General features: G+C 37.1%; 1 protein-coding gene across 1 annotated transcript in view; it reads left to right on the forward strand.

The window, feature by feature from the left end:
• LOC104387268 overlaps positions 1–27,892 on the forward strand; it is a 61,867-nt gene that overhangs the window by 6,260 nt on the left and 27,715 nt on the right. Inside the window, exons 5-9 of the mRNA XM_009995986.1 lie at positions 698–741; positions 13,514–13,710; positions 15,797–15,861; positions 18,357–18,463; positions 21,750–21,861. Of these exons, the coding sequence (XP_009994288.1) occupies positions 698–741; positions 13,514–13,710; positions 15,797–15,861; positions 18,357–18,463; positions 21,750–21,861 (525 nt within the window). The remainder of the gene's footprint in view (positions 1–697; positions 742–13,513; positions 13,711–15,796; positions 15,862–18,356; positions 18,464–21,749; positions 21,862–27,892) is intronic.

Consider the following 27,892-nt stretch of genomic DNA (forward strand, 5'->3'; position numbering starts at 1 on the left):
CTCTTTCTTAAACTTTGTACTGTTCCAACTTCATGCATGTCAAACATTGCCTAATATAGAATTAAGCTTTCCCATTTATAATTTCCATTATGACTTGTTGTTTTATTCCTAGCTGTTTATATTATCAAAATAGCTGTCATTGTGTATTGTCTACCCCAGAAAGACCTTATGTAATGTATTGAAGGATTTTAGGGAGATTCCTCCTAAGTAAGAAATGGTGACTATATTGTTTACACTGTATTGAACTCGGGCGGGGGGGGGAAAACTCTAGTTAACTAAACAAAACATACTGCCAGGTTTTAAGGATGACTAGTAGAATTCTAGGAACTGATAACTGAAAAAGCAATTGTTTGTTTATGTGACACAAAATAGGTGGAGGACTTTTAAGCCTCCAGCTTACACAAATTCTGAATAATATGCATATTGCACTTTCAGGTTTTTTCTAAGAGTGACTTTGAGAGTTTATAAATTCTTGTGTATTAATGAGAGGAAAACTGAAATACATCAGAGTTCTTTTACTAATTTACTGTATAGCTAGTCAAATCCACCTACAGTGCCTCCTAATTACTGTTCGTTAGACTTCTGCAGGAAGTCTAATGCATCTAATGCATTGTTACTCAAAGCAGTGAACACACTGAGCAGTGTTCTGTACTGTATGAAATTCTATATGTGTAAAATATTTAAATTTTTCTTCTAGTTTGGCTGGAATAGGGATGACTTTGACTTGCTAGCTGCGGGAAGGTAAATTATATAAGAAGAAATGGGTAAATTTTCTATTTCATGTCCTATACTGTCCGGATAACTTTTTAAGCATTTAGTAATTTTGCATGTTTCAGTGTTTTTCTTAGGTTTTGGGTTCTTTTGTAAGGCTCACTTAATACTCTTTCATTTGGAATTTTAATTACAGAAATTTAATTCTGGAACTAACTTAAAATAACAAAATGAGAAAAGAAGGGATTTTATTTAACAGTTTAAACTATCTTTTCCTGTCCGTTTTGTGTCAAGAGATGAAACCTTACAATTCAGACCAGTGATGCCCAGCTTTTTCTCTTTTTTGCCATCACTGTTTATATTTGTGATGGTAGCAACTCTTCTCCTAAAAAATAAGCAGAATGAGATTCAGTCAGGTCAGCATCTTGGTATGGTTTTGCAAAAGCTCAGTGTCAGTACTCCTGTTTGCAAACCCTAGTTGTAGGTTCTAAAGTTAGGAATCGGGAACACATTGGGTAAAATTCTGTCAGCTAATTTAACTTTATGCATCAGCTGACTGTGGTGAAGTTCATAAAAATGAGTGACTTACTTAGGTAACCTGAGTACACCTAGTAGTGGTGTGCTTGGACCTCCTATAACTTGAGAAAAATTGCAGAAAGAAACTGCAGCGGCACTGAATTGGAGATGACAGAGATGAGGATTTTCCCTGTAATTCTATTGAGTATTTATGTAATACTGCAATAAAGGGTTTCGACATCATTATACACGATCATAATACGTTCTTTCCTTTACGTGGGAGATCTTGCATCTCTTGATTTAAGAAGGGGCTATACGTGATTATTTACACACAATGCAGACTGCTGAGATACTGAATTTATATAAATATTTATTGAAATGACCAATGAAACTTGTTATTTGGTGTCAGATAATCTTCTAGGTGTTCCCTTTATTTCAGGAAATTCACCTGAATCTTCATGTAGAAGTTACTACTTTGACTATATGTTCAGCTTTTGCAATCCCTTTTGATGTTTAATGTGTCTTTTATAACTGCATTAGATCCCTATGGAGGGGAAGTAATTAGAATGTTGTGATATTTAGCTTTATCTCCATTGTGCTATTTTATTTTAAAGCTGGATTTGTGAAACTTGATTTTACAGAATACTTAGTTATTTGAATGCCATTTTCCCAGCCTTGCAGGTCATCTCATTGAATGTGGTGCTCAATGTACAGGTGGAATATTCACTGATTGGCATACAGTACCTGACTGGTAGGTAACCATGGCATCGGCATGAATGTTTGTAGTGGACCAAAGATGAAGTTTCCTGCTGTATCTGTCTTGTGAAAACTGCTTGTGCTTCATCTTAGGTAATAGGGCCCTCTTGATACTTTTCCACCCTAATGTTACTGTTCTATAAGGTCTGTTATCCTTATTGCAGTTTCCCTTTCTGGCCAGCTGGGGGCTTTCTTTGTTAACTTAAGATGCAGATGATTTGAAAAAAAATGTAACCTTTTTCTTTCTGTTTCCCTTTTTAAATTATCTGCTTCTTGGGAATATGTTTTTTTTTGGCTTTCATGCATGACTGATGGAAAAGACAATATGCATATTTTGGGTGCTGTTTCGTCAGTCTTCAGCTAGATCAGAATTGCCTGATGTTCAGTCACAAATTTTATGTGATTTCCTTTGGTAGGGATGAATGTAAGCTGCAGTCCTCTCCTGCTGTGTTAGCTGATGTCCACAAACGTGTTGAGCTGTCTTTTCATAAACTTGTGTGTATCTTGTTTGCAGACCCAAATTAGACTTTCACATAGGTAGGTCCTTCTGCCTCGTGAGAAGTATCAGAAAGAACTAACGTAGCCTGCTTTTGATCAACTTGTTCTTTAGAGTAGTTTAAAAGTAGCTGTTGAACATTTTTTGCACAGGGCAAGTGATTCTTGCTGCAGTTTTTTATTATCTTCCTTGGGATGGAAGGGAGGAATCTTGTTGTGTGCAATGTCATGAGAAAGGCAGTGCCTCCTTTGAACGTGGAACGTCTTTATCAGATGGCGTTCCTGCTCCCAGGGTGACCCTGAGGAGGGAAGCCAACTGGGGGCAGCCTGTAGTCCAGGTGAATGAACTAACAGGATGCTGTGCCCTGCAGTCTGAAGAGCTGCTCTCCAGAGTTAGTTCCCTAGGACTGCCAAGTGTTTTTCTCCTACTTTTAGTGACTGTTCATGATTCAGAGCATGATCCTGAAAGTATTCTGCTTTTCTGAGTTCCTGAACACAACTGATTTGCAGGTGAAGGCAGAAAAAGTATTGAAAGAAACAGGGTCAGACATTTATTTTCTCCTGTTAAAAGGCTAGTAGCCCTGAACAAATTTGACTCATTCTTTGCTGAGAACTCAAATGAGACACTGCTCAGTTTAGAAATCCATAACTGCTAATCTTATTCCTGTTCTGATATAACTTCTGATGATTTATTATGCTCTATCATGAAACTTCTTAAAATCTTCTGTAACTGTGACTCCAAAACACCTTGCTCTATAAAAGAATGAAAGAAGAAAACAATACAACTCTTCAAATTAAAATGCTTGGTGGTTTATTTTTAAGGATTTTCCTGTGAGAAATGGCAGTCTTGTTTAAAAAAAGGAAGTTTGAGTATATTAAGCTATGAGTAACTGGAGCAGGAGTAACTAATTCTCTGGACAAGTATATGCACATTGCATATGTGTAACTAGTACTTGTGTGTGTATATAAAAATCATATAACCATCTAAAATCATAGTCTTGTGGCTTAGAGTTGTCTGGTGATGACCTGAATTGCTACAAAAGAGTATGGAAGTTTAGCACCCAGTACTGCTGTATTAGTTTGTCACCATCAATCTTCACACAGACTTCTGAACCATACATGATTGTGTCTCTGCTAATAAAACAGTGATTTATTTACCTTCAGGTGAAGTCCACTAAAGAATTGATCATGGTGCCGTAAAGCTAGTGGTTTTCTTTGCAAATTGAAAGAGTCTTAGGCGTTTAATTGACAAAATTCTTGAAATAAAAGCATGTTACACCTCAACCTCTATGATAAACTCCTAGAACTAAAAAATAAAACACAAAATTAAAGCTCACACATTATTTTGATTTGTAGAGGCAGAGAAGGAGACTGACTAAAGTGGACTTGTGGTTGAGCACATCCTTCCAGGATATGGGGGGAAGGAGGGAGGAGGGATTAGAGAGCTTTGCTGCTTCCCTCCCCTTGCCCCCTTGATAAATAGTTGTTCGCTATATTTAGGCCCAAATGCATGAAGGGGAAAATATTATGTAGGTTTTTGGGCTGCAAAAATGCATGTTTCATTTGATAGCTTAGTAGTAACCTGTTGACTCCTTAACTTAAAGAAACTTGATGGGTTGGTGTTTTTCTTATTTGGACAGTCTGAATTAGTCTTCAATGTATGCAGATAATGCATTGCATAGTAATGCACAGTAATGATATGATAACTCATACTTTCTGTAATGACAAATACATGCAAAGCCTGCTGCCACCAACATTACTTGTATTACTTATATTATAGAGCTCTGACAGAGTTTGCAGAAGTTACTTGGTTATTAATAATGTCTAGTCTGTTAATGATTTCTGCCTCCTGAGAAAAAGCTACGTTTTTTTAGCAGTCTACTGAAAGTAAATGTGTGTAATTTACATCTCAATAAATCATAGTGTCTGTAATACCTAATAAATCCATACCAGCCTAACAAAGTCAGTAAATCTGGGATCAAGTGAAATCTCTGTGTTTGTCGTTGAAGTGCCTTTCAGGTATTAATTTCTCATTGGTTTGAGTCCATTCCACTTACTGCTCAGCTCTGCAAACATTCACCAGACCTTTATGTTAGAGCTTAAGAAAAACGTTCACATCATTTACGCTGTTGTCTGGTGGCTAAACACTAGAGGGCAATCGCTGTCTTTTCCTCACATCTTACTGCAGAAAGCAAGTTTGGTTATGATTACTCAGGTAAATTTTACTGTCTGTGGGTTTTTTTCCTCCCCAAGAACAGTAGTTCATGTTGCTGTACTGTCTTTGGCTGCTGAAAAAGGTGCAAGTGCGCTGCTAAGAGGGACTGATAGGTGTGAGTTATTCTAACTTGTAAACAAATACAAGGAAAAATTTGTCAAACTTTAGGCTTATAAATCTTGTCTGTCTGTAAATTGTGCATAAGCAAAAATAATTAACTGTAAACATGAGCACCTCAAATTAAACTGAGTAAAACTAGGCAAGTCGAAGCTCACATTACATGCGTTATCATGTCTGAGTATTGAGGCACTGGATTGGACCCATTTAATTCATCCAACATAGGGGATTTTTTGTTTGTTTTGTGGTTTGTTGTGTTGTTTTGGGTTTTTTATTTTCTTGGAATGTTTGATGTAGATCACTTCTGGGAACTCAATTCCACTGCAAAAGGGTGCTTTAAGTCTCAGGAATGTTCATGTAGGTATGTTGTGGCAATTGAATGTTTAGCTATTAAACCTAAGCTATTCTTGCTTTTTCTTTGTTGTCTTGTTAAAGTAAGTTTTAAAGTAAGTAGAACAAGTGAAGTGCACGTTCCAACTCATCGCTCTCCCAGTTATTTCAGTTGATAGAAGCCAAATTTAGTTCATTTGTCTGCTGACTTAAGGCACTGGGCTTTCTTGAATTGTGCTGGATATATCTCCTTAATGTGTTTGACTTGAAGGCAGGAATCTTGAAACTGTAGAGTTCTTTCAAGTTTTCATGAAAATGGGCAGACAGGTAGAGTTTGCTTTTCCAGTGAGAGGAAGGCTGCTTGGCTCGTCTCTTGTGTGCTTTCTCAGATCTTCAGCAGAGAAAATGCAAGAAACCATTCATTAATTCACATTTTATAGAAGATTAATGTACATTCGGAAATTATTGATTTGAACTAAATGTTGCCAAAACAGGCACTTAACTCCTTTTTTTTGTGTAGTAATATATGTTAGCAGATGGTCAGAAGAAGTGATAATATACACTGCTCCCTATTTAATGTCTAGTGCACAGCATTCAATAGGGATTTTACACAATGTGTCAAAATGAACCATGATGCCAGAACTATATTGATATCACACAGTTCTGTATTTAATTTCATGTTACCCTGGACATTGCTGTTTCTTACTATAATTTAGTGCCAGTGGGTGATTAGTACATTGTTTTGTTTTGTTTTGAAATGCAGGAGAGAATAAACTAATGCTGATCAGTAGAGTAATCATTTTGAGGAGATGATAAACACTGACATTTTGCCCTAAGCCAAGAGTGTACAAGGGTTGAGACTGCATAATCCTCTGGCCTGGAATGACCAAAAGGGTAAGTCGATAGTTGTAGACTCTTAAGGGCTGGATCCAGGTTGCTTAATCTGAGACTTGAACAGAATCCAGCATGCAAATCCCAACCAGCAATGTAGCATGCCTTTTTCTCTGTAGCATCATCTATTCCAGGCAGCTGAAAACACTAGGGAGACTGTCTGATTGGCATGAAATTGTCTAGACATTAAGAGTTTACATACAGTGCATAATCTGAAATGCCCTTAGTCAGAGGAGATAAGTGATGCAGTTAATAAATTTTGCCTAAATCGGGATTGCAGCAGAAGTTAGGAAACATGTTGGTACATACTTGTAGAGAGATGCGTATACCTTACCCATTTGTGCTAGTCTTTACATGGTGGCAGTTTTGAGTTGGGTGTAAAAACATTGCTAAAAGTGGTAGCAGTTTCTACTTTTTGCCTAATACCATTGCAATTAAAATAAATGCCCAGAGAGTCAGAAGCTTAGCTTAGAGGTCTTCTCAGTGTGATATTCATTGAGTCATGTCCCAGGAAACTGTGCATTAGCTGTAAAGCTCTAAGTTCCTATCACAGCCTGCTTGGACCCTGGTTCACTTTCTTGTCATGCATTGCTGTGGGCTATTTTGTTTTTTTATTTCTTGCTGCATCTTCCTCTGCAAATAATAGTACTACACTAACTATCCCATCTTTTGTTGCCTATAATCTTCTCAATCTACCAGTAGTGGCCAGAATTAGATACTTGAGGCATTTGGCACCTTCTGAGGGAAGAAATACCCGTTTTATCTTAGACAGTGTCTCTGAGCCAAACAGGACCCAGTACTGATACTGGATTTTACTTTTTTGTAATGCAAATGATGTAAGACAAGAGGGAAAGCTGTCTTCATACCTGCCCAGACATTGAATAGTACATTGTCTCAGAGTAAACAGAGATTTCTGCTTAGACAGTTCATGTTATCACCTCTGACATGCCCGAAAACTGTAACATTTCTGAGAGCTAAAACTGAAGGAAACACAACATTTTGTTTGGGAAAAATTAATGCAAGAGTAGGTTGTTGGCAGGCTGAGAACTGACAGGAGACTCCGTTTCAGAGCCCTGATTCCTATTAGAGTAGGACAACAGCTGTAGGTGGTTCATGACAAGGAGATTCATCAAGTATGGTTTTGGAACTTCATTACTCCTGTGCTGTAGTCAGTCAAGACCTGCGGTAACTGTTAAGTCCTCATCTAGCCCCAGCTCAGAGGGGGTTTTTGAGGTCTAATCTTAGCTTGGATTTATTTGGTGCTCTGGTTTGCTAGTGCAAATAATGTATTTGATGTTAAATATCAAAACCAACTCAAAACAGACATTCTGGATAAAAGAATCATAGAATCATAGAATCTTAGGGGCTGGAAGGGACCTCAAAGGATCATCTAGTCCAACCCCCCTGCCAGAGCAGGGTCACCTAGAGTACATCACACAGGAACGCGTCCAGGTGGGTTTTGAATGTCTCCAGTGAAGGAGACTCCACAACCTCCCTGGGCAGCCTGTTCCAGTGCTCTGTCACTCTCACAGTAAAAAATTTTTTTCGGATATTCACCTTGAACCTCCTATGCTCCAATTTACACCCATTACCCCTTGTCCTATCACTGGTCATCACTGAGAAAAGCCTAACTCCGTCCCCCTGACACTCACCCCTTACATATTTGTAAACATTGATGAGGTCACCCCTCAGTCTCCTTTTCTCCAAGCTAAAGAGACCCAGCTCCCTCAGCCTTTCCTCATAAGGGAGATGTTCCACTCCCTTAATCATCTTAGTAGCTCTGCGCTGGACTCTTAGCAACATGCCTTGGTCTTTGTTTCCAACATTAGACCAAATGTATAACTTATAGAATCATAGAATCATAGAATCATAGAATCTTAGGGGCTGGAAGGGACCTCGAGAGATCATCTAGTCCAACCCCCCTGCCAGAGCAGGGTCACCTAGAGTACATCACACAGGAACTCATCCAGGTGGGTTTTGAATGTCTCCAGTGAGGGAGACTCCACAACCTCCCTGGGCAGTCTGTTCCAGTGCTCTGTCACTCTTACAGTAAAAAAATTTTTTCGGATATTCACCTTGAACTTCCTATGCTCCAATTTACACCCATTACCCCTTGTCCTATCACTGGTCATCACTGAGAAAAGCCTAACTCCGTCCCCCTGACACTCACCCCTTACATATTTGTAAACATTGATGAGGTCACCCCTCAGTCTCCTTTTCTCCAAGCTAAAGAGACCCAGCTCCCTCAGCCTTTCCTCATAAGGGAGATGTTCCACTCCCCTAATCATCTTCGTAGCTCTGCGCTGGACTCTTTCGAGCAGTTCCCTGTCCTTTTTGAACTGAGGGGCCCAGAACTGGACACAATACTCCAGATGTGGCCTCACCAATGCAGAATAGAGGGGGAGGAGAACCTCTCTTGACCTACTAACCACACCCTTTCTAATGCACCCCAGGATGCCATTGGCCTTCTTGGCCACAAGGGCACATTGCTGGCTCATGGTCATCCTCCTGTCTACCAGGACCCCCAGGTCTCTTTCACCTACACTACTCTCCAGCAGTTCAGCCCCCAACCTGTACTGGGACATGGTGTTGTTCTTCCCCAAATGTAAAACTCTGCACTTCCCCTTGTTGAATTTCATCATGTTTCTCCCCGCCCAACTCTCCAACCTATCTAAGTCTCTCTGAATGGCAGCACAGCCTTCTGGTGTGTCAGCCACTCCTCCCAGCTTAGTGTCATCAGCAAACTTGCTGAGGGTACATTCTATACCCTCATCCAGGTCGTTGATGAAGATGTTGAACAACACCGGTCCCAGTACCGACCCCTGTGGGACTCCACTAGTCACACACCTCCAACCAGATTCTGCCCCATTGACTACAACTCTCTGACTCCTTCCTTTCAACCAGTTCCTAATCCACCTCACTTCCTGATCACCAAACCCATACCTGATCAACTTTTCTACAAGGATGCTGTGGGAGACGGTGTCAAATGCTTTACTGAAATCAAGATAAACCACATCTACCGCTCTACCATCATCTATCCACCTAGTAATTTCCTCATAGAAGGCTATGAGGTTAGTCAAACATGATTTACCCTTGATAAAACCATGTTGACTGCTCTTGATGACCCCCATGTCCTTGATGTGCCTGGAGATAGTGCCAAGAACAAGTTGTTCCATCACCTTTCCAGGGATGGAGGTGAGGCTGACCGGTCTATAGTTACCCGGGTCCTCCTTCTTGCCCTTCTTGTAGACTGGAGTGACATTTGCTATCCTCCAGTCCTCAGGCACCTCACCTGTTGCCCATGACTTACTGAAGATGATGGAGAGTGGCCTAGCAATGACCTCCGCCAGCTCCCTCAGCACCCTTGGGTGCATTCCATCTGGACCCATTGATTTATGGATGTCCAGATTACTCAACTGATCCCTAACCCAATCCTCATCTACCATGTCAAACTCTTCCTCTATCTTGACTTCTTCTGGGGCTATATGAATCTGGGGCTCATAGGGAGACCCTGCAGGAGTGAAGACAGAGGCAAAGAAGGCATTCAGCACCTCTGCCTTCTTTATATCCTCTGTCACCAGGGCTCCCACCTCATTCCTCAATGGGCCAATATTGCCTCTATTGCTAGTTTTGCTAGCTATGTATTTGAAAAAGCCCTTTCTATTATCCTTAACCTGACTTGCAAGGTTAAGTTCCAAGGAGGCCTTAGCTTTCCTAATTGCCTCCCTACATCCTCTGACAACAGTCCTATATTCCTCCCACGTGACCAGCCCCTCCTTCCATGATCTGTAGATTTTCCTTTTCCACTTAAGTTTGCCCAGTAGTTCCTTCTTTAACCATGCAGGTCTCCTAGCACCCTTACTAGATTTCCTAACCATTGGGACGCTCTGATCCTGTGCTTGCAAGAAGTGGTCCTTGAATGTTGACCAGCTATCTTGAGCTCCTTTATTTTCTAGCACCCTGTCCCATGGGATTTCCCTTAATAGATGATTGAGGAGACCAAAGTTTGCCCTGTGGAAGTCCAGGGTTCTGGTCCTGCTGGGTATTTTGTTCCTTCCACACAGGATCCCGAACTCCACCATCTCATGATCACTGCAGCCAAGGCTGCCATTGACCACCACTGCTTCAATGGTAGTTGTCAAGAATGGTAGTTGTCATCTCGTTTCACCAACTGATGTATGTTAACTTCTGTATTTTAACTCTGTGTTAAAAGAACTACTCAAAATGTTTTGAAAGTAGTACTTCCATATTTATCTCTAGTATTGTATTGTATTAATTAGATGATCCTGTAATTTAACTAGATTTCACTTTAGTAGTTTTCTTTCGGAATTGTTTACATTACTTAATATTGCCCCATCATACTAGGAGATATTATCACTACACTGATGCAATTTTTACATTATTAACGGGTGCCATTTAGCCACTGTGCAGCTTTGAATGCCATGACTGTAGTTGCTGCTGAAGTTCAAGTTCACAGTTCTATGGTTTAACTGCCTTGCTACTCTGGACAAAATGCAGCTTGGCTGAAGGTTATAGCCAGCATAAAGTTGGCCTGTTAGAGAGTGGATGTCATATGATATGTAGCCATTCAGTAAAACCTTGTAGTGAATCAGGCAAAGGCTTCAGTGGAATTGCTGATGGTTTGACCATAGTACCTGTGGTATAAGCTAGAATACCCCATCCAGATAGCTTCTGCTGCTAGTGAGCTTTAATGCCAGGTTTAAGTAGCTGTCACTTTAGCCACACCACTCAAGCTGCAGAAGGCAAAGGCAGAGACTGAAAGAAGGAACTGCTTGCTGTAGGAGGAGAGCCCATTGAAGAACATCTGAAGAACCTGAAAGCACACAAGTCCATAGGACCTGACAAGATCCATTTTCAGCTCCTGAGGGAACTGGACGATAAAGTTGCAAACCTGGTCTAGTGGGAGGTGTCCCTGCCCATGCAGGGGGGTTGTAACTAGATGATCTTTAAAGTTCCTTCTAGACCGTACCATTTTGTGGCTGAATCATGCCATAGGGATAATTTAACCCACTTTGTTTCCAAGCTGAAAATTAATTTTCAGTAATGTCTTTTAGCAGTATACAAAATACAGTTGTATTCTAAGCATGCATGTGTTAATGTACCTTGCTATTGGAATCTAGTGTGAGGGAGTATAGGTTGTGTGCATTTTCCTAGCCATCCAGTTACAACAGAGATGGAATCCAGGGGCTTCTGGCTCAGTGTTTTGCATCTCTATGAGTTTTCAAAAGTGAGGGAAGCTTTCAAAGCTGATGTGACTTAGGAGATCACATATTTTATACAACTAAATGAGCATTCAGAAAAGTTCATTGGGTAACGTTGTACCTTGAGGAGGAAGCATCCATCATGCTTAGCTCAGATGAAGGCAAAAAGGCTTCATTGGTACTTTCGCTAACTGTCAAAACAGAGTAGTATTGAAATAGATGGTCAATGAGTAAGTCACTGGTTGTGGAGTTCTTTTCATTGACCTTCTGGGTTGTGGATTTCAGGATTATTTAAATATAGCTAAAAAATATTTTTCCAGAGTCTAGGGCATGCTAGTGTCCTGCATCAGCATGTCTGTTTTAGAAATAGTTTTGGTTTGGTCTTGTTGGAGAGGGGATTGTGTTAGATTGTCTTCTTCATACAGTTTTTTTGCAAGCTTTGGGTCAGCACTTCACTGCAAGTGGTAAGAGCTGAGTGTCTTTTTTTATATAGCAAATCTGTCTCAACCTTAGATGCTATTTAGAAGCTGTTTCAGGAAGTACATTTGTACCTATATGGTCTCCTCCCAGCTACTCTGACAGCATGGAAAATGCCACAATAAAGTTCCTCTGACTTTGGCCCTGAGATAATGGGTAAAAAAATAATCTATAATAATTTGTATTAAAAATTGTTGATTCCATTCAATTCTTTGTATTCATCAGGGTGGATGATGCATTTTTTTTGTTTCCTTTTATCTTTTTAATTGTTTAAATAGTTTCAAAGACCAGACTATTAATGTGTAATCTTTACTGATTTGTCATGGACTTTTCTAGTTGTCCTCCAGCTACTATACTTTACAGGTTTTGTACATTATCTGTATTAAAGTTGCTGATCTCTGGTAACAGGGCTTGTCTCTTAATCTTTTTTTTTCTTTAAAAAAAATGGGGTTATGTTTGAAGCTTCCTGATGATAAAGAATCTGTTCAAACTCCCATGAACTTTTACAAATATCACTTAAGCGTTCACTGGTTTCTTTGCTTACTTCCTTCAAAACTTTGTGTATTTATGTTATGCAAACTATGTTAATCTAACCTTTGCTGATAACCAGCTTGGTTGTATGTTCAGCATTTTGTTCCCACTATCACCCAGAAATAATTTCATGGATGGACTGATTGTAAATATCTATCTTTGCACATATTTACAACTTCCTGTGAGAGGCGAGTGAACAAGGTAGCATTTTTGAAGGATATTAAGGCTCTGTTTTAATTTTCAGGTACTTGTAACTTTAAACTTTTTTGTTGTTGTTATGTTTTGGTTTTTTTTAAGTCATTACTTTTGCTGAAATTGTAAATAAAATAAATCTCTTAGCCAGGAAAGCAGATACCCACATTTCATCCACATAACCCTGAAAATTCTGCTCTGCTACTGTAACGACCAACATGTGCCTCTTACTATGAGTTATTTGATCACTTTCTGCATGTCACGCTTGTGAGAATGTGAGGAGTATTTTCATTTACAAACATATATATATATGCATATTATAATATTTTATATGCATATATATAATATGTATGTTATTTTCTGGTTTACTGCTTTCTGCTATGTCTCATACTTTTCTATTTATTCTGTCTTTTATTATTGTTTTGGCCTGAAGATCTTAACTTTCATAAATCTTTTGTTTTCTAACTACAACTTTTCTGTGTATGTTTTATTATTAACAAGTTAAATTGTCCTTAATAGATGTAATTATTCACGTTTCCTACTTCCTTTCCTGTCAGGCTTCCAGCACAGTCTGTTCTTCCTGCTATGACTGTCTTTTTACAAATCCAGGCTGCAGAATGTATTTACATGTCTTCACCTTCATGCTGTGTCCTGCTGTAAACAAACTAGGCTAGAATTAGCAACCATGGTTTTTCTTCTGCATTTACTTCCTTATCCATAGTTCTAATTCTTTTGGCGTCTTTTTACTTTCACCATTTCTCTTGGTGTCCTTCTCTACTTCCTTCTCTGCTTCTTTCTCTTTACTGTTGGTATCTGTTGTTACATCTGCACTCCTTTGACAGGCAGTACATTGTTATTATTCTCTTTATTATTTTGGCTGGGCAGTTTGTTCATTGCTTTTCTTGTGTATGTGTCTGCAGAAACAATCAGATATTTTAAAATTCTTGATCAATTTTATTTAATTAGTCATTATAATAAAGTTCTGGTTTGTTGTTAGTAATTTTTCTTCTCACTTTCTCTCTGTATTTATGGTGGGGTTTCAATGTTTTTCATATTCTAGGCACAACATAGGCTTTCCCATTGTAGAATGTTCCTCTGAAGGAGACTTTATTCTTTCCAAACCACCAGACACAGGAGGACTAATTTCTTTTGGTACTGTAGCTGAACAGTTGGTGTATGAATTGGGCAATCCTCAACGCTATCTTTTACCAGATGTCACGTGTGACTTTTCTGAAGTTTCCATCACTGAAATTCCAGGTTAGTCCTCTTAAGTGCTAAGAGATCTGTGTCAATGAATTGGGTTATTGGACTGAGGCAATTACATTATTTCCATGTTTCCTCTGCGTATTTCTTGTTAAATCAGTTCCTTAGGTTGTGGTGCTGTATTTAACAGATTTTTGAAGGACTTCTGCTAGGAAGTCCTTCAGAAATTTTAACTATACTCTTATTTATGATGCTGTTTGACCAATTTAAATCTTTGATTGCTACTCCTTTTTTCTTTTTAATGCACACCTTGGACCTACCAAGTCTTTAAGTTTTTCTTAGACATTTAGGTAGATCATACTTAGTTGTAGAAGAATGCTTAGGTACGGAATTTCTGCCAGAGAATCTGTCTTCAAAAAAGTCCATTTGCTATCCTCAGAGCTCTCAAGCCAAAAGACTGAAGTAAATATAACGTATGTTATGGATTTAGCTTTAAAAGCAAAACAAACAAAAGAACCCCAGGCTAAAAAGATTTGGAGATCTGTAGGTTGGATAAGACAGCTTGAAAAAACACTTAGCTGCAGTCATTTGAAGTTTGTTTTTTACTGCAGCTGTATTATATATCCTTTTTCATTCTATTGGAACTTATCTGTGACAGTATGCAGAGTGTCTTTATAAAACTTAGAATAATCAGTATCTCCGTTTATAAATTTAATGTGATAAAACTCAAAACACGGTAGCGTCAAAAACAATGTGCTTCAATAATAGAAGTACTGTAAGTTGTACAGTGAACCTTCTGCTCGTGCAGCATAAGCAAATGGCAGTCTGATATGGCCAGCTTGCTACTCTTAGTCACTGGTCTATATTTAAAAAAAAAAAAAAAAAAAAAAAGAAAAAAACCCGTAACCTTCCTGTGAACTTTCAGCTTGCAAATGACCCGATATGACATGTTTGAACTTTAAATGAACTTTCGCATGAACTTTCAGTTAGCCCTCTTAGAAATATAACAGATGGAAAATGGGCAGATTTCTTAAATATTTTTAGTTTGAAGTGCTTTGACACGTACACCAGTAAAGACAGGCATGCTATCTATTTTTGCTGTTTATGTTGCCAATTTTATTGTCCTGCTGGATTACTTGCAGTGTTTAAACCAAGAGATACTTCTGTTTTCTTTTTGTCAATGAATGCTACATACTTTGTTTTGTGGGTTTTTTTCTTTGTATTACTCCTTCATGTGAAACATAATTGTTCCAAAACTTCACCCTGATTGTAGGGATATTGTTCTGTACTGAGAGAATTAAATTAACCTTACATGAATCTTGCAGAAGGAGTCATGATGTTATTTGAGTGACACGTAAAATTTCTGCTAGTCAGATTCACTTTTGCAGATAGAATCTTATTTAATCTATTCAGAATATTTGTGTAAAAACTTTTAACTTCTTCCTAAATACTTGGAAGCATAGGTTAGGAACAGGTGAGTTACAGTATAATTCTGTCTGTCTGACATGAGGTGCCTGCCCTGCTGATTTTCAGAGTCATATCTATGGATTTTTTGCAGTTCCAGCTCCAGCTTGATGGCATGGCAACAATTCTCCAGTTTCTTTTGGGCATTAATATTCCTAATACTGAACATGGTAGTTGCCTTGGAACATACATTCAGACTGTTCTTTTTCTGTTATGCGTTCACTTACTAAGCTAAAAACTGGCAAATTAGCTGTCCCTGATTTCTCATCTTTCTTGTTCTGCTTCTTTGCCAGCTGAAGGACTGCAGTCCACTCTAGCCCACTACAGTAAATTGTATTCTTTGTGTGTGTGTGCCATAACTGGCTGTTAAGTGAAAAATAACTCTGGAGTCTGAAGTCGTAAGACTGCTTTCTGTGTTAAGTATTTTTTAAGTACATGAGTAAACATTTCAAGCATTCTATTAAAAGGCTCATCGAAGTAATAAATTTAGTCACCAATTTGCTGTTTGAATTTCTAAGATACGGAGGACTGTTTCATGAAAGATTCTGTATTCTGTGGCAAGACAGCTATTAATTATTTGATTTTTAATTAAATGCATTTGATTAATATGTATCAAAGAAGAATGTCTTCAAAGTTACATTGAAGAATCTTAAAAACTGATTTTTAACCTCTCTAGGTTTTGATGGTGGGGCAGTGAAAGTTCAGGGAGCAAAAGGATCACCTCCTTCAACATTTTATAAGGTATTATCTCTTTCTGTGGAGAGTAAGTTGTCTGAAATACTCTGTTCAAAGGAACCTGCACTTCTAGTACAATTATGAAATTTGATGTTTGTTGGTCTTCTGTGGATTCTCATATCCTGAATGCATGCTATGGGAATACAGTTCTGGTGAAGTACCAGTAGGGCTGGGTCCTCTTCTCAGTTAAACTAGTGGCAAAAGTGGCTTTTATAGAAGCAAGGTTGAGATCAGAAATTACTTGCTTAGCACAGCTGTATCAAAAGCAAGGTAACCTAAGCAGTAAATTGTGCTAATATTTCTGTTTAAATAATATAATGTATGCCTGAGCCTAGTTTTTCTTTGAAACTTTTTACTGCATTTTAAAAAATACTTCTAAAACTTTAAAAACCAATTTTATATAAGACAATTTCAGTTTTTAAAAATATGGTATTCCAAGATTAATAATAATACCGCCAAAGCAGGTTTGGTTTGGGTGCAGTTAGAATGGAAGAGCTCTTTAAATGCTCTATAGTTGAAGCATACTGACAAAGTATTTTTAGAATCAAGCAGTATGCCATGGGTCACTTTTCTCATGCACAGTAAGTTTTTCACTTGTGTCATCTTTCTGTAGGAGTGTTTCTATCGGCTTCATGGAAAAAAGGGGGTTGATATTTTTACAGGATTGTGGGAGTGTAATCTGAACATGCATTTTTCTAAATTTCACCTAATACAATGAAGTGTTGATTAATTTTTTTTCCCTTTTCATAGGCTGCCTACAATTTCACTATAGTATTGTCTAGTCAGCTTTTTGCACTTCCTCAGAATTGTAATTATGAGTTTGAGTTCCACTTGCCTAACGCTGGAAGAAGAAATTTCCTTTCTCTGAGTGATCAGCACCTGCATTATTTGCATGTGGGAATAACTGTGGGTTTTTTTAATCTGAAAGTACATTTGTGTCATGTTTAGAAGCAATTCCTAAAATGGCATAGGATAAAGAGCATCCTTTTTGTACAAAACAGCAAATACCATCAATCAAATGACAGATACTCTAATGCTCTTATTCCTGTAGTTAATAGTGGTATTTGATATGGGCAAATACAGCAGGGAGGTCGTGTATGAAGCCAAAATAAGTTTTTCCTCCTTAGTCCAAGTGTGCAATTTGAAGCAGAGTAATTTTTGCTGCTCGGCAGCAACTTTCAGTGACTGTTTTGTTCAGGAACTTTGTTGTCCTGCAGTTTTTGTCCTTGACTTTGCATCTCCATATTTCTGTATATCTGAAGAAAGTACACTGAGGTATGAGATTTTCGGTTGACAAACCGTGAAATATAATAAACAAAACAGAATGAGAGGGATTTTTTTTTTACACAGCAGTAAAATATTTACTTATTTTATTTTTATTGTGTTTTAGGTAGGACATTTGAAATTTACATGGTTAGGAATATTTTAATATATCTTACGTTTTTTATATTAAACTGTGTAATGATGCTCTAAAATACTTAAGTTAGACTTCCTGTGAAATATTACCATTTTTTTGAAACTGTGTATTGGTTGGTAGTGATAAATGAACATATGTTTTGCTTACCTGTTTTAGAAGTAGTTTTTAGGAAATTAACTTGGCATGTTCAGCTTGGCTAAGAAGTGACTGAGTGGGCATTATAACAACCTAGACATATTTTAAGGGTGTGTTACATCTTTCAGCAACTTTACAATCAGTGAAGATAATAATATAAATTGCTATATTAAAGGTGAAGTGTAGTTAGAAAAGTAGTGGTAAGAATAAGTGAAATATGAGGTAAATATCGGGGAAAATAATGATTAATATTTTACCTGTGAAATAGCTTCTCAAAAGAAATAGCTGAAACACGGGGACATTTAAAAGTAGGCTGGGTAAAGTGCTTGAAAATATACTGTAGGAAAAACATTTTTAGTTGTAGAGAGAGATGCTGAATGGCTTACCAGGTTCTTCAGTTTCTATTTTTGTTTTTCTGTGAGGTAACAAATGTTGAAAATACTCAATACAGTTGTATAGATCTGCTAAAGATTTTCTACTACTTACTGCCATGCATTATGGTCAGTACTTTCACTGTATTACAGCTCTGCGAAGAAGCTGAAACACTGGACAAATGCTTGCAATATGTAGCATGTTCTTGTGTGTGTGTATGTGGTATTTTTCCACATTTACTTTAATGCTTCTGGGAAACTTATGTCTGATCTATTTCACTATGATAGATTACTCAGCTTTTCAACATCAGAACATGCCCTATATGCCCAAATAGGTAAGTAAAGGAAAATTTAAAGATGGTAATGAGAAGTGATTCAGAGTTTCACAGTTATGAAGATCTGAATCTTCCTCCAATAGAATATTGAATTTTAAGTAACCTAATAAATTTTTGTGATGATGATGATGATAGTTTCTTGTTATTCTGCTTCTGCTGAATGTATAGATAACTGTTGTCGGAGGGCATTTGTAGCGTATTGGTGCTGAATACCATGTAATTTCATAATCCCTTTATTGTTAGGTAAATGCTACTTATCTTGATGGCTTCAGAGCTACTGCTGTCTGTCCAGTGGGAGGTCCAAAGGCAGTACAAAAAGGAAAACGCACTGCAGAAAGTATTCTGCAAAGGTTGGTATTTGAGTCTTGGAAGGGCTTTTTTGCTTTTGTTTTCAGAGAGGATGAAAATAGAACTGTGACGTATGTTGGCAACCATATTAGCCTTCTCAGAAGCTAGAAGATTATAATATTCCAGCTGGGAGGACATTTCAAGACTTTAAATACCCTATTTAGGAATCCCGTTTTCAATGTATAACTACACTTCAGCTACATTTGATAGTCAGAAAGGTTTAAAGTTTTGTTGAAGATAGATGGCTGCACAGCAGAAGGAAACCCAAATTAATGAGGAAAAAGCTGTGATTAAGATTAACATTTATTAGGTGCCAGAGAGAAACCCATGTGAAACTTTTTCACCGATTTTCACAGAATTGCTCTTTATCAGAAGTCTCGGTGCTATAAAATGTAGGCAGTTTACCAAGTTTGTGTTTTAAACAAAATTATCTTAATACCTTGTAAAATGTGACTATTTTTGCTAGAACAATTTTACAACTGTAAGACAGCCTGCTAAGACTTCAGTCATGTTGTCATGCCAGTACATTTAGGTGAGGAGGGATTCCTCTTAAATACAGTTGCATATCCTCGTGGAAGCCTCTGAACATTTACTCCAGTAGCCCTGATCTTTCTAGTTATGAGATCTGTCTTTTTGTGCCATGTTTTAGATATAAGTTCACACTCCCCCCGGCCCCACATTGTATTATAGTCCCATGCAGCAATTACACTAGGATGGACACCTGTCAGAAATACAAGATTTACTGTGGCATTAGAGTGACTTACTGCTCATGTACAGCACTGTGATGGAGGAGACTGTGACTTCCCTCAGGAGACATAGCAGATGAAAGTGGGCTGATATGGGATGTGTAATTAAGGTATGGAATCCCATTCTTCAGAGTGGTGCAAATGCTATAAATATATTTACGTGTCCAAGAATACTCAGAAAATCAATGAAGAAAACCCTTCAAGAGCTGTGAACCACAAAGATGCAGGGATTTAGAGGTCCCTGAAAAACAATCTTTTCAGAAGCTAGATGATTATTTTGGGGAAAAAAAAAGAATTAAAAAAAAATATATATATAATGTTGTATTGTGTCTTTCATGTTTACTCTTGGACATGATTTCAGACCAGACTACATCAATCTTTTGTCTGACTGAAACAGCTTGTGTTGCTGCTACTGTGACCACTAGAAAATTAATTCAGCCTGCTTATTGTGCTGTCCTGAGTGATCCTCAGAAGAGGACTGATGGAAGATAGCTAAAGGCTGGTAAACTGGCTTGATAAGTGGCCTCTAGCCTGTGAGGCATGCCTGGAGCAGCTCTGGCACTATGTGTTAAAAATCACAATATACAGTATTGACCATCAATATATTCTCCATCTCACAGTTTTAAACAGCTTAATATGTGTGGAATAATTTCTTCAGCATGTTTGAAAGATTTGTGTATGTCAACCCAGATATAGAATAAGAGTTAAGCTATTCTCATCACTGTCAGAAAATGCTTTACCAGAAAATATGTATCTTTAGAAAACTCTGACTTCAGTCTTTCCACCAATACCTCTTGCAAGAGAATGTCCTTAAGGATGTGATCTTTTGGGTAGCCAGCTACCAGTCTGCTCTTCGTTAAATTCTGCCTGGTAGTTTAATGGCAACAGATACAGAATAAGGTGTACAAATTTAAGGTGCTTCAGTTTACACAGGTACATATCAAATTAGTTGGCAGCCTAAGAAAATAAGCAGCTTTGGCAGCTGGTAATATGACTTGTTTCACCTCTTTCTTGGATGCTCCTCCTTCATTTGTTTATTCATTTTTAAAAGCAGGAACGATTTGGCAATATGTGGTGTGAAGCAGTCTCATTGGAGTTACCTTTGATGTCCTTTTAATTTTTATGGTTGCATTACCAGACACATGAAAGGGCTAAAAATTACCCACAGAATATATTTGGACCTCTAGTATATCTAATGGTAATGTTTGTAGAGAAATTTAACTTAAAATAGTGTACTATGGACACCGTTTGCAAATTTAGGTACCTTAAATCAAGTATGTCTTTTTGTGGTCATCAGAATAAAAGTAACTTGATTTGTGGTACCTGGGTCACCTTCATCTGTTTATAGAAATTAGAAATTGAAGTTTTATCTTGAAGTCCTGTAAACTGCTTCATTTTTCAGGAACCATGCTAATACGTACAACAACTTGGGTATATTACCAGTGTTTTAAAAATGTTCTGCTGCTGAAAAATATTTTTCTCATCCTATTGTAACTGCAGTATTTCAACTGCAAATTTTTTTTGTATACAGCTGGAAGGGTAATGGGCCAAGATTATTGGCAAAATGTTTAGGTGCTTCAGAATGCAACATATTTTTCCAATCTGCGACATGTAAATGAGTTGAACTATTCTTAACAGTTGGATTATTTTAAAAACTTTTAAATAACTTTTTTTACTGTTTCTTTTCTTTTATTTTGGACTTTGAATTATGTTTTGATTTTGTTTGTTTTTTAATATAGCAGTCATTTCCAGTTTGAGTGCTTGAGAGTTGAGCTGTTTACAAACAGCCTATCTAATCCAGATTTAGTATTCATCAAAACCCGGTATTAATTCCTGGGTCTCTTAAGGCAGTGTGGGTTTCATGGTGTATAAAAAGAAGGTACTGTTCATCCTCATTATTTATCATAATTGGACAAGCTTGGCATTCTTCACACCTTGGGCTTTTGGTTGGACGGGTTTCAGTGCCAGGCTGGAAACGCATAAGTAATGAAGAAACAGTCTCTTTAGAAACTTCATCTACTTTTTTTTTTTGGCATTTGTGTCAAATGACCATTAATCCAAAATAAATACCTTTAATGTTTAAATGAAAGTTCCTCCGTCAGTTTGATTTTTCTTTCATTGGTAACTGTGATACGAGGTAGTTTTATGTATTTATTGGTAGTTCATAATGCTTTGCACCAGGAACAGAGTTAAGAACTGAATTACCAGTATGGAAACCACTAAGATTGCATGTACAGCTATTACATTTCAAGTTGTCTTTGTTTTAAACATTAAAATAAGTGTTGAAATCCATGTATTTGTCTTTGCCTGTCATCTTTCAAATAACTCAAATAACTAAAAGCGTCAATTTTAAACCTAGGGATAAATTCAGAGGCATAACTTCCTTGTTAGTAATTGCTTGATTTGTAGTATTCAGATATACTTTAGTTTGAAGTATTCACAGTCCAGCTTATGTGGCAGAGCTAACTCCTGTGGACCACACAGGGCTTCTTCTGATAATCCTTTTGAGGCATTTTACTAATAAAAAAAACATTTGTTGCAGGACTCGTCTTATTTTCAGTCAGCTTGGGTATGAAGATTACAGTGCAGTTAACATACAGATTTTAGGGTCTGAAGATACATATGGACCTCATGCTAGAAGGAGTATAGATGGTGTAAGTATTCAGTGGAGTGTTTTTAAACTTTTACTGACCTCTTTTAATCTCTCCATATTGTTATCTTTTCCACAGCTTTTAAGGAAGTCGCTGTCCTCTTGGGAATTTCACCCCATCATCTTGCAAAGAATTCAGTGTCACTACTCACTGTACAAAATCAAGACTGACAAGGTCTTTACAGTATTGGGTCTTCCAAAAGCGCTGATAGGAAAGCTTACAAAAATGATGTTGTAGTCTCCTCTAATGTTGTTAATCTAAATAAATATCTTCTTATAAAAGTTCCTACGATGTAGACTTAAATTGTGTTAGATGTAATTCTAAAAGACCACATTATAAAAACTGCAGTCAGTAAATGGCAGAATTATTGTGGCCAGTGCAACTCTTAAAACTGTCTGTGAGTACTATTTATGAAGCAGTCTTCAACTGTATAATTCTTCATTGTATTTTGTGACTGAATAAATTAGTATGTAAAAATATGAATGATGGCCATAGCCACTGCAGCTGTGATATCCGTGGTCTGTTTTCCTAATCTAGAATATGGAAGTTCTTTTTAAAGGAAAAAGACTGTACACCTTGTCCTCAGTTATATTAACTTTTAATATTTAGATAGTTTTGTTTGTTCCAGAACAGTAGCATCTAATTATTTTTCAATGGCAGTCTTGCAGAATTCTTTAGGTACATGTGGCAAAACTCGGCTCTGAGTTTGATCTTAGCAGCACCAACACTTACAATAGCCAACAATTTGTATAGGAAATGGGAACGTGATGTGGAGAAAACCAGCAAACTTTTTACTATAGAAATTTATTTCTTAGAAATTGGGCAAGTTGTATCTGCAGCTTTTTAGTTAATGCTTGGGCTTCAGTTTCATTCTGCACAGCAGCAAGAGTTGCTTTCTGATAAACCAGTTTTAAAATGTGGTATTTTTCCTTTTAAGACCCTAAACCTCCAATGTTACGTGTGCCACTCACATTGCAGAATTAAAATTCTGAAACAGAGGAACAGATGATCCAGATATTGAATTTGTTTGCCTTCTTTTTGTACCAGCTCCTCATGATTCTGCATTCTTAACACACTCCATGTAACAATTTAATTAAAGTTTTCTATCTCACTTTATATAGTGAATATTGATTTTGAAAAAGAGCAGTTTCTTCTTCCTTTTTATTAGTTTGTCTTGTGCATAGTTCATTAAATAAATTTTCCAAATTAAATGGAGGATTTTTAATTTCCAGCCTCAAGTCCTAGGTCTCAGAGTAAAAGTAAATAGAGTTTTATCTCTGTTGCATGTGCTTCGCATGCATGCCTGAAGTAGGATGTGAGGGCTGAGGCTGAAATACAGGAAGTCACTCTGTTGCCTTCCCTCTTCATCCTGTTCTCCAACAGTTTAGAAGAAACTAACCAGAGGAGTTTTCCTCTGGAAAGCATATACAGTAGCTTGAGAAAAAGGGGTATGGAGTGGAGTTTGCTTTTCCATTTAGAATACAAGGTCACAGAATGCTAAGGAAAACATCTGCTTGTTGGGGCTTCAAGTAGGAATAATGTGGTCTCTTAAATGCTCTTCTCTGCTCTGTCTTTCCATACAAAATTAGACAACTGTTTGGGTTGCAAATATTAGTGCTGAAAAGCAGAGCTATGCATGTTAGTATATTAAGGAAAGCAGTTCTTGATTTGAAGATTCTACCATTTAAATTTAAAGAGGAGAAGCAAATATGTATGTGAATAATACCAAGACAGAATAAGTTGAAGAATATCTGGATCTTAGTCCAGCCACACCAGACATCTGCATTAATTCTCACACGGGTCTGTCAAACTGGGTGCAAATGTTTGCCTTTGCAACTGTGAAATCACTGTATATCTGAGGCTTATGGAAGCCTCTACACTATAGTCTGAGCTACTGTGTGGAGTATTCACTGATCTGACAAGACAAAGTATCCTAGTGAAATCAAGAAATGCTTCCCTGCTTTTCTTTCTCAGCCTTCCCTGCCTGTTTACATGGTTGCTGCTCTAAAAGCTTGCTTTGTCAGCAGCAGCCCAGCGTGAGCAAGAAAGGGACCTGAATCAGCACTAAGTAAGCCTAGTGGTGGTTAATTTTTAATATTTCCTGCTCTGTGGTTTTCTGTTGGGGAGTAAGAAGAGATTATGACAGTGTCACAGCATTAATGAGTTCATGGTTTAGAAATACCTTTCACATGAAACATATCCCGTATCTATTAATAGTACATCAGGTATTAGAATTTGCTATATAAAAACTGCATGTGCTGTGTGTGTTAGTTTTCTACAAACCATTTGTTAACCAATTTACAAGGTATTTTAGGTGACTTGATGAACTTTGGTTTGCTATTTTTTTGTTTTAATTATGATACTGTAAGATAAATTACTTCAAAATAGTCTTTATATCCAGTTCTAATACTGGATTCACCCACTCAGAGCAGAATTCAGCTTACTATTTTCTTGGACCATTGTATATCACATCTGTGGGCAAGTACATAAACTTAGAACTGTAATGTTGAAGATGTGGTAAAGTTTGCAGCTAGGAAGCAGATATGAATGTGTAAGCATGTTTTCTGCAAGAGTATTTATTATTATTTGTAGTAATTCAGTTAAACTCTTGGTAACTTTGGGAACACTGATTGTAAAAATAAGTGTGTATGGCATGGCTGCATATTTTCTGTGTAGCAGCATTTTTTAAAACAAATTTTTAAATTGCAAAATTGATTGGCTTCTTATGTATATTATCTTGATCAGGACATCTGCTTGTATATTCATAGAAGGAAATTTCTGTTATGTCAGTGATCCATGAGAGAGAAATAATCTTTCAACTTCATGAATATTGGAGACTTAGATTTAAACTAAACCAAGAAGGCCATTTAGTATTGAGTTTTAGCTGATTGCCAGCTGTAAATTTAGGAAGTTTTCCTCCCTTGGTATAAGCTGACATAAGTGAGCTTGTTCTTGTTGGGATTTTGCTGTGTATTTGAATTGGAATAGAGGATTTAGGAGGCTGTTAATGTTCTGTTTGGGATACTCTTACAGTAGCCAGAATGCTTAGTGCAGGGTATTACAACATTTACAATAAAGACCATTTCAGCAGCTGCCAGTAGGAAAGGCATCCCTGTTCCTGTATTGCTGAAGTTACTTAACTGCCTGAAATTGACTTAAGGATTTTGAATGTTGACATGTTCAACAGTATTGCTTTTGTGGAAAAAATAATTGTATAGGTACAGGAAAATTACAGTAATATACAAGACTACAGTATTTAAAAAGCTAGCATTAAATTAGCTGGTTTATATAATGTTTTTAAAGAATGTAGCTTTACTGAAAAGTGAGCAATTAAAATGAGTGACAATAGAGTTAGGAGATGTGTTTAAAAAAATGTGCAATTTAGAAGTTCAGATCCAACATGTAGTTTCTCAGGTAATTCTGAAGAGGAAAAAAAAATATTTTTTAAGTTTAAAATGTTAAGTCTTAACACTGGATGGGGAAGGAAGACTTTGTTTCTTTATGATACTGTTAAATTTCCTAAAATTCTAATGAGTACATTTGTTTTTTGATAGGCATAATAGTGTAGCATGTTTTACTGCCAGCTGTGTAAATTGACAATTGCTTCAGGTACTTTGAGAATTGTTTTTGATGTGACTTCTAGTTCTTGAAATCATAGGCACACATTCAGCTTTAGGTGGTGAATAAACATCAAAACATACAACAAGATGGAAGAAACTTGATTTTGTTTGGCCACAGCTTTAATTCAGTTAATGTAACAACTGCCTGCATACAATATCAACTTCTAAGTGTTAATCTTTTCTCTCCTTTTCCTGTGTATTAGAGGGGAGATGCTATTTGCATGAAAGGGGTTCTTCTGTCTTTTCAGTGTTAAGTCATGAAAAATGTGGTTCTGTGTAGCATGGTGCTGTTCCTTAGCCCAGAGGAAAGAGGCCTCTTAAGGAGTCATTGTTCCATTCTTGTTCTCTGACAAAAAAAAGTGTCCTCCCTGCTCCACACCTCAGCCTCTGCCTTTTGAAGTGGGGGCTGTTGAATTCTAGCAGCATCTGTATCTTTCCTGTCTGCTGAGTATTTAATCTAATATTTTCAGAAATGTCACTGGTTTGTGTATTCATAAAGTAATACACTTTCTGCTAAAATCTGTTAACACTGTTACAATAGGAGGAAAACTGTTACTTAAAAATATTATTCATCATTTTATGCACAATTGGGAAACTATTAAATGCTTCCAAAATTACTATATATAAGGTTAAAAGTTGGTATAACTTTAAACATCTATCTTCATTTCCTGCTATAGCAAACATCTGGCATGGATAGAGAAATAGTTGAATCTTCTAAATTCCAATTGTTCCTTTCTTCCAGGAGAATGTCCTCTGCAATGTCCTAAGTAGCTCTATGTTCAATTTTACTTTACTTTTCTACATTTTTAGTAGAACAGCTACCAAATCCGCAAAAATTCTTCAGACAGGTCATTCAGAGAGTTGTGAAGTCCTTTGAGATTTGTAGAGTAACAAAAAAAACCACACCTCTACCCCAAACTTTGGTTTGATTTTCGTGCTTTCATGCATACATCCTTTTCTCTTGACATAAAAGGGACATAAGCATTGGAAGAAATCCCCTGATATCTTGTAGTTCAGTCCCTTTTCTTTGCATTTTATGTTGGTTAAAGTAAACTAAGAATTTCATGTAAGGTTACCAAGGAACTTCCAAAGAGCTGACTGCCTGTTTAAAGAAATAGCTTGCTGCAGGACTTCATAGTGGAAGTACTGCTGTGTAAGGAATTCCTGACCATTAAATTTTGAGATTTTGTGCAGTTCTTTTCCATATCTATGATGGAAATAGTTGTGCTTGTGCTTTAGGACAGTTATTAGACACTTTGAGACAAAGTTGTATTTTAAGCAGGTTTAACCTTTTTAGAGATTCAAAGATAGACTAAAGGTGGATGCACATTTTTAATAAATACAGTCTTTGCTTTAAGTAAGACCTAATGTTCACTCTAAGGCTTTTCTCAGAGTATTGATTCCAGTGATAGATCTTACTGAAAAGTGATTTTTGGAAAAGTAAAATCTTAAGTAGGAGAGAGTGTTTATCTGCAAAGGTGGGTATGTTGACTGTGGAGTAGGGAGCAGAGTGCTGATTTGGTTTACCTTTAGAAGAGTATCTGCTGTCTTCTCTGGAAACGTGGTGAGTGTTGCAAGTTCCATTCTCTCATTTAACTCCCAAGGATTAGGCTTGAAATCTTTCCTGTTAGCAGATCTGCTTACTTCTCAATGCTGAGAGAAGGAAACTTGACACTAACTTGACCCTAAAGTATTCTCGGTGCACTTAAGAGGAAAGTTTGTTTGCCAGTTCCACTGACAGTGAAGCCAAGTATTTAGTGTCCTATAAAGTACTGTTATAGTATTTGATTATTTGAGAATGCTGGACAAGCAGCATAGTATCCTAGTAATCTGAAATGCACAATAGTTGATTTCATGTTAGCAAAATATGACAATGTTAACAGAGAATTTTAGTGATGCTGGATGACAAGTTAGTGAATGAAAATTGTAGCTTGTAGTAGTGAGCACTAAACATTTCCATTAGATTTAACTTAAATGCTGATCTGCAGTTATTTTTCAGTTTGGGAAATTAAACTGATGTTCTGCCTCTAAGCTAATCTAAGGTATACTTTTTTGAAGCAGGGTCCTCGGGAAGCTGTTATTTGGCTTGCTGTACACCATAAGCAAAAAGAAGCTGTAGAAATCTTCTCCAGAGAGATTGCACCAGCTGGAACTGGCATGGGTAAATATTCTTATAATCTTCAAAGAATTTTGAAGTTTCTTTTTTTTTACCTGAGTATTTCTAACACCCCAAGACTTAATTGTGTTCAGTTTAATTGTACTGTGCATAGTGAAATGGTATTTTTCTAAAAGGTATTTGTGTTTGTTGTAGAAATGGAACCTGCAGACATTAGCAAAATGATAACACTTCTGGAAGACTAATGTTTTTTCTCTGAAGAATCTTTATCCTTCTGTTGCTGCCACTCTACATTCCT

Source organism: Chaetura pelagica, unplaced genomic scaffold (assembly GCF_000747805.2).
Source record: "Chaetura pelagica isolate M959 unplaced genomic scaffold, ChaPel_1.0 scaffold142, whole genome shotgun sequence".
Lineage (NCBI taxonomy): Eukaryota > Metazoa > Chordata > Aves > Apodiformes > Apodidae > Chaetura > Chaetura pelagica.